This window comes from Lytechinus variegatus, chromosome 4 (assembly GCF_018143015.1).
Source record: "Lytechinus variegatus isolate NC3 chromosome 4, Lvar_3.0, whole genome shotgun sequence".
NCBI lineage: Eukaryota > Metazoa > Echinodermata > Echinoidea > Temnopleuroida > Toxopneustidae > Lytechinus > Lytechinus variegatus.
In genome coordinates this window covers 34,344,125-34,351,845 of record NC_054743.1, presented here as the reverse complement: position 1 = coordinate 34,351,845, position 7,721 = coordinate 34,344,125, and the positions used below count along the sequence as shown (strand labels likewise).

Here is a 7,721-nt window from a genome sequence, read left to right as displayed (position 1 = left end):
TCGCAAATGAGCATCGGTTTCTGTATGAGATTGTTTAATGAAACATCAAAATTCTTTTTGATAAACATACAAGGCATATAAATAGAATATTTTTGAAATAGCATTTGACATGTTCGAGGCGAATTGACTATGATATGTGATGTATATTACGAACATCTTCATTTATGTAGGCATACACGATATTTTTAGTTTAAAGAAAAGGTCTTGTATAGCATATGCTGCACCCAGATGATGAATAGATCATAATCACAATCAAACAGAATTATGCAAAAAAAAATTATGTATTCAATAATCTGCATCACGAGTAATTTTAATGTAACTTTTTATAAAACAATACCTGGAAAATATGACCTTTAAAGTTCTCTATCTCTTCTACAAAACCATAATCATTATTTCGCTATCATTATCTGACACATGGCAATCATTTCATTCTTTATTATTTACAAAGCAACATTTTTAGTCACCTCTTCAATAAAGAAAGGTTCAAACGTCTGTGTCAAAACCACAAATGAACTTACCGTTTTTGCTTCGATTTGACAAACACCACGTAACCTTTCCCTTGCCATTATGGTGTTCTCAAAACCTTTCCGCAACACGGAATCACTCTGGCCCTTTCTATAAATAAGTGGATGAACTTGGACGACCCCCTCCATAATGGTGATTAAACAGTCCTTTGTCAAGCAAAGCCCAAGCTATAAGAATAATACATTTCGCTACATGTGGATCTCTCGTTTTATTTCATCGTTAAATTTCTAGCAGATCATTTTATCATTTTGCTGAAAGAACACCAAAAAACCTAACCACCTTTGATTTCACGAATCGCAGAAAAAAAAATGCAATTGTCCGCATTCTATCAGTTCTTTTTTTTCTTTTACAAATCTAATTCTATCATGCTTCTGCATGATAGCTATTTAGTTTTATCAATCACTTCACCGAGAATTTAGGTATTTTCTGGAGAAAAATACAGACCTACAATTTTCACGAATTCAATTTCCAAATGTGCTTTTGCCTATTATTATCATTAGAAGTAGCATTGTTTAAAACATATATTCAATGTGCACACTCGCACATCGTCTGATTATTTGTTTGTCTCCAAATTTTCTCTTAAAACTATTTCGAACAAGGGGTAAGTTCTTTCCAAGATTGAATGTACTAGTCGTGCATGACCTTTCTACCTGACATACTTAAACTCTAACATCCTCTGACACAATAATACGACTATGGGGTTTACCTTCCTTCCCTCCGGTTATGGAGCTAAATATGGATGTGGGATGATGGGAGAGAGAGGGCAAAGACCAGATGAACGAACTCGAGGAGATGGAGAAAGAGGATAGTAGGAGGGAAGAATTTTGATGGGAGAGAGGAGGGGGAGAGGGGAGAGGGGAGGACGGGAGGGGTCGAGGGGACTATTTTTAGTTTCATTATTCAATAATTCATTTAATGTTGTATTATATTTTATAGTCTTGTAAGACTCTCTTTATGGCATGATTAGCCTATAGTTGCAAAAATGTCATTATATCAGATATTTTCAGTTTTCACCAAGAGTTGCATGGGCTCACTCCCTTTATTTCTTCCCAATTTTGTACACATTTTCATGCTCTCTTTTTAAGGTATTTTTACATCATTATCTTTATTACTAAATCATAATTTATTATTTCATTGTGATTATCACAATCTATCATCATCATCATCATCATCATCATCAACATCATCATCATCATCAACATCATCATCATCATCACCACCATCATCATCGTCATCATCGTCATCAACATCATCATCATCATCATCACCACCATCATCATCATCGTCATCATCAACATCATCATCGTCGTCGTCGTCGTCTTCATCATCATCACCACCGTCATCATCATCATCATCACCATCATCATAATCATCGTCATCATCATAATCATCACCACCACTATTTATTTGATAATTTCTAGTTTTTGGATAGTTGATGTGCATAATTATGCATATTGTTATATTGTTATTTTCAAAATATATATATATATATACACATGAGAAAATGAATTGCTAAGAAAGTGTCTCGGACCTTGTAGTGAAAGTATATGAGGTCCATGAACTTTAAGAAAAGACTAATGCCACCCCCCCCCCCATCCATCAGCGCCCATAGGCAATAATTCCTTTCATAGCTTATCCCCATTTCATCTACTACATCATACAAGCAATCTAAACTGGAAACAATAACACACAAACCTATGGCCATTGTGTGACCTACAATGGATTCCATGGGCACAAATTGTTCCCGAATAATTCGTCACGGTTTGGGGATTAACAGTTCCCAATTTTCCACGCCTTTCCTATTTCAGGTACGACATTTCATGCAGAATTGCACCCTTTTTTCTCCCTTTTTCATTTCTCAGTCTTTTATGTTTTGCAAACAAGCCGTGACTTTTGAAAATGGTGAACAAACTTCCGCAAGAAAATGCAATTTTGAAACAACAGAAATGCATACATGAATTATGATGTGAAGTGACTAAGTGAGTACAGTCTGACTTCTCTATTCCATAATCGCAAATAATGGGAAGAAAATTAATCAATGGAACAACAATGGAAAATAATAAACGAAGACAGCTATTCTATTTTATTTTTGTTTACATGAAGTACAACGGTGACTCTTAACTTTGATCTGAAAAGGCCCTCCCTTACGTTATTGTCTTTGTTGTTTCTGTTGTTTTTCGGAAAATTGTTTTTAACGACTGGAAAACAAGTAAGTGAATCATTATGATTGTAATTCCAAAACTCTACGCAGAAATAAATACTCATTTACATGTTACTGAAAGTGATTTGGTAAGGATTGAAGCAAAATATTCGACTAATAAATACCAACCGAACACTTTTGTGTAATGTTTCATATTCCAGCCTCCATCTCCCCATTCTTCTAGGCTAGTTGTTATTTGCATTCCTTTAAATGCCACTAAATAATTCAGCTGATCCTTTCTACGCCTAATCACATTGATTTGTTTCAATTGTGTATACTGGGATTATAAACCTAATTTTCGATTTCTTTCTATTTTCTCTTTGCTGTCCATTTTCAGTTTTGTCTCTTTTTGGTCACGGTAAGCCGCATCTTCTGTCAGGGGCATCCGACCACTTCACAACTTCCTTAATATGTGTTTTCAGACCCTGTTAGTGAGCGTAGACTAGATATGAAATGTTATATGATTCTAAAATCTATAAGATAGCAAATTTGTGAGACGACAAATATTGTCAGATGATTTCGTGGTAGAAAAAATTATGTTGAACTCATCTTCACTTTGCAATATAGTTTTGTATGGATTTATTTTCCTGACACCCGTCTCAAATAACCGAACAGCGTCTGAATATCTAAAGAATAATGATAACTGGGGACCAAGGGGTATGCGCTTTGACCAATCACGACGCGTTTCTAGTAAGTGCCAATCACGGATTAGTCGGTTGGCATATCATGGGCGGAGCTTCACGCACGAGCAAAACAATGAGTAGCGGTCGTCTGCTAGCCGTAACGTGCAGCATTTGATGCGATTTGACGCCGCTAAAAAAGGGAAAGCCAGATAAATGTTGAAAGGCACTTTACTACAAAATTACGTCTATTGTGAAGGAGACTTTTGTGGCAAGACCATCGTAATTTGCTGGATGGTTTCTAAACGAGTTCCCGCTGATGCTCACTTGGGAGAGCGAGAGGGGCAGACATTAATACTTGAGGAGAATTATCATAGAGAAACGGCAAGAGGAAATTTGTGATTCTATATTTCCAACGCACTTTGGATGAAACAATTTCTGCTGTGCTGTCGCATTCCAGAAGGTGCATATCCTTGGGATATAGCCAGGCGGACCGCTGCCCGTGTGTGACTAGCTAACAAAGGTGGAGAAGGAGAAAAGGGCTTTACTTGATTCGTGATATGCACCACATGTTGTGTCAATATTCGTTGATTACACGGGAGAATCTGTGGCGACGAGATTATGCGAAAAGTGCAAGAGCAAATGTTGTCATCCTAGCCCTTTTTTTTCTGCTCGCCACTAATAACATTATCACACACTCTTCAGTATTGTGAGTGGTGCCGCATGTGGACTGACTGACTTGCCGTATGTTTACGCTCTAATGAGAACAAGTACCGGATTATTAATAAAGCATAGCAGGTTCTCTTTACGCTGTTCTGATGGATTAATAATAACTTCTGGTTGCTAAAAGCTAACACAATATTCGCTTATCGTTCGCTCTGTTGATACTCTTCTCTTGCGAATGTGTTTTGGGGACAAAAGCGACTTGGACGGAGGGTTTTAGCTCGGATCAAAGGTCTACACGTGTTAGCATTGTGTCCTCCTTTACCCCAAGCTCCATAAGCCTAGCATCGATTAGCCTTCCCTTCAACATCTGTGCTTTGGAAAACCCAACCCCTTATCCACATCTCCTAGGCCTAGATGATCAAGAATATAAACCTTGTGATTGGATTTGTAAATTGATTTTACCGTGTGCTTTACGGCGATTTAGACGAGTCTACCGTGGATCTTATTGGTGTGAAATGTGTGATTGGAGAGCTCAATAGCCCGAAAGGCGCCGTGATTACCAGGGGATTGCGAGCGGGAGCCCGACTTCACTCAGCGGAGGACTAGCCGTATGGAACCCCAGTAGGATTACCAACGGAATATAGTTTTTGTGCACGAGTTCACCCCCATATCTTCTTGTATCACCTGTCTTTTCCGACTGAGCATGGCCTAAATCCAACAGCAATGTGCAGTTAATTACGTTATGTAGCCTTCATGAGCCGCGCCTCTTCGCCGCAGCTGAAACCATACGGAGCGAAGAAAAACACTGAAGAAGGGAGGGAATTGTGCTCAGGGGTAACTTTTTCCTTCTCTCTCTCTCGAGCTCTCAGCCAGATCTACCTCTCCATAAAAAAAACTTCAGGGATTCAACTTTCATGTGTCTTTGTATTCAAAGGATGCGTGTAGTGAACTCGGTTTACGCCGACGACGTTAGATATCCATAAAACGGAGCGAATTTTGTTACCAAGTTTATTCATCACCAGTGTGAGTTCACTTTTTTTAAGTGGAAGGTTTACATTAGCTTCTGATTTGTGATCCTGTCATAAGATAAACATCTTTCGCCATCATGTGGAGAACAGAGATTAAAAACATACAATGTGCATCAGGAGGTCACATTAAAGGTCACAGACATTGTTTCAATCAACATCCGAAATGTTGGAGGAAGACCATGAGCTATGGAGGCACGTTATTACACACATGTGTTGTGATGTTGATGGCGATGGTTTTAGTACCAACCGGTGGTTTATCTCAACCAATACCAGATGTAGACTTTGATGAGTTCGACCCTCAAACTGCGCAGTGCGAACCGATTACCATCAAACTATGTAAAGGAGTGGGTTACAACATGACGCGGATGCCTAATCTTGTGGGTCACGAACTTCAACAAGATGCCGAACTTCAACTTCAAACTTTTACCCCTCTAATCCAGTATGGTTGTTCTCCGTACCTTCGTTTCTTCCTCTGTTCCGTCTACGCGCCGTACTGTACGGATAAAATTGATGTTCCGATTAGTGTTTGTCGACCGCTGTGTGAACGCGTCCGAGCCAGTTGCAATCCTGTACTGAGCAAGTTTGGATTCAAGTGGGCAGAAGCTTTGAATTGTTCACAGTTTCTCGAGCGAAGTGACGGAAATGATATTTGTATGGGACCACCACCGGGTGAAGGGGACACGAACGGTATAAGTAACCCCGACGGCGACGTCGTGACCGCGATCGTACCGCAGGAGCCAGGTGAACCGGACTGTCAACACCACCGCGAACCTCTGAAATGGCATTATGTGAAGCGTTATGAAAAGTGTGCGTTGCGTTGTGACGCAGACTTTCTGTTCAGCCAGAGCGAGAAAAAGTTTACCGAAATATGGATGGCCATTTGGGCTGGATTGTGTTTCTTGACCACCACGATGACAGTGCTGACATTCGCCATAGACACGGTACGTTTCAGGTACCCAGAGCGACCTATCATATTTCTATCCATTTGCTATAATGTATTCAGTATCGCGTACATCGTCCGGTTAATCGCCGGTCGTTCGATCATCGCCTGTGATGATGACGGTGTGGCCGAATTCTTAATCCAGGAGGGCTTGGAGAACACCGGATGCGCCGTGACCTTCCTCATCTTGTACTTCTTCGGTATGGCAAGCTCTATCTGGTGGGTCATCCTAGCCTTCACCTGGTTCCTCGCTGCGGGACTAAAGTGGGGTCACGAGGCCATCCAAATGAACAGCAGTTACTTCCATGTCGCAGCGTGGGGAATCCCCTTCGTCAAAACCGTCATCATCCTCGTCATGCGCGTCGTCGATGCCGACGAACTCACGGGAATGTGTTTCGTGGGTAATTCAAGTCTGGAGGCACTCACCGGGTTCGTCATCGCGCCGTTGTTCACATACCTCGCCGTTGGGACCCTCTTCCTCCTCGGGGGATTCATTTCGTTGTTCAAGATTCGATCCGTCATGAAAAACGACGGCACCAAGACTGATAAGTTAGAGCGACTCATGGTCAAAATAGGACTCTTCTCTGTACTCTATACCGTTCCTGCAACGATCGTGGTAGCGTGTTTCTTTTATGAGCATTCGAACAGGATTGTTTGGATGGATGGTGAAGCTTCACCTAACATTGAGGTGTTCATGCTTAAGTTATTCATGTCGCTCGTCGTTGGTATAACGAGCGGAATGTGGATTATGTCGGCGAAGACGATGCGATCGTGGAGGCGATTTCTGGAAAGAATGGCCCCTGCTTTAGTGTGTTGTGCGCCATTGGGCGACGAAAAGAACGGACGTCATAGAAACGGCGACGAAACGGCGGTATAATCCAAGGCCATTAAGATGGTCGTGGCGATTTCGAACACAAGTCAAATGATGTTTTTTTATATTATTAATCATATATAACTGAAAATAGTATACATTCAATGCCATGTCCATGTATAACACTATAACATGTACATGTAACTGACAAATCTGCGACAAAACCTGAAGAGAAATCTATGAACGCTGAAAACGTTACAGGTACAATTGACGTGATGTATGGTATTATCATTATGTATTTTGAAAACTTCTTTATTCAAGCAACTCCAAAGATGTAAAGTGAAGTACAGTACGCACATCGAATTCCCACTTCACGTTTTTTAAATATTATCGGGAAAGGACCGTGCTGGTTGTTACAGTACATGTATCTTTTATTATGACTGAATTTTTGATGTGTTTTCTATGTTTCATTGTTATCTGTATTTTGCCCATCTTCGTCTTATTAGAATGTATGAAGACGGCAAAACCTTGCTTCCAAACTTGATAGCCACCAATGAATGTTGGCAGCCTGCATGTATAACAAAGGCGAAGTGTATTGATATGGTATACATGTTTATAGAAATATTCTGTCAGAGCTTATCTATAGTTTGTATCTGCGTTATGTTTCATGAAACAGGTAAATACTACCAGTACATGTGTCGAATTAACAATGTACATTTCTAAGATGAGATATTTAGAAAGCGAGTGTTTATTCTACTCTTGAAAGTTCGAGAGAAGTTGCGATTTTTTTATGACAACAATCAGAATACGATGACGGTTGATTGTCCTGGTAACAAAAGTAAATTTAAAGCGATTTTACGAGCTGTGAATTGGTGCTATTTTGACGATCGAACGCTTTTAGAAAGTGTTTCCTTTGGGGAAATTTGATGAC

The 7,721-nt window shown here is 40.1% G+C and overlaps 1 protein-coding gene across 1 annotated transcript; it reads left to right on the top strand.

Moving 5' to 3' along the window:
• Positions 1-3,503: 3,503 nt before the first annotated feature.
• On the top strand, positions 3,504-7,455 carry LOC121413903 (frizzled-4-like). Its single transcript, XM_041606898.1, has one exon. It carries the CDS (start codon positions 5,117-5,119, stop codon positions 6,854-6,856), a length of 1,740 nt encoding a protein of 579 aa, XP_041462832.1. The 5' UTR covers positions 3,504-5,116; the 3' UTR covers positions 6,857-7,455.
• The last annotated feature ends 266 nt before the right edge of the window (positions 7,456-7,721 follow it).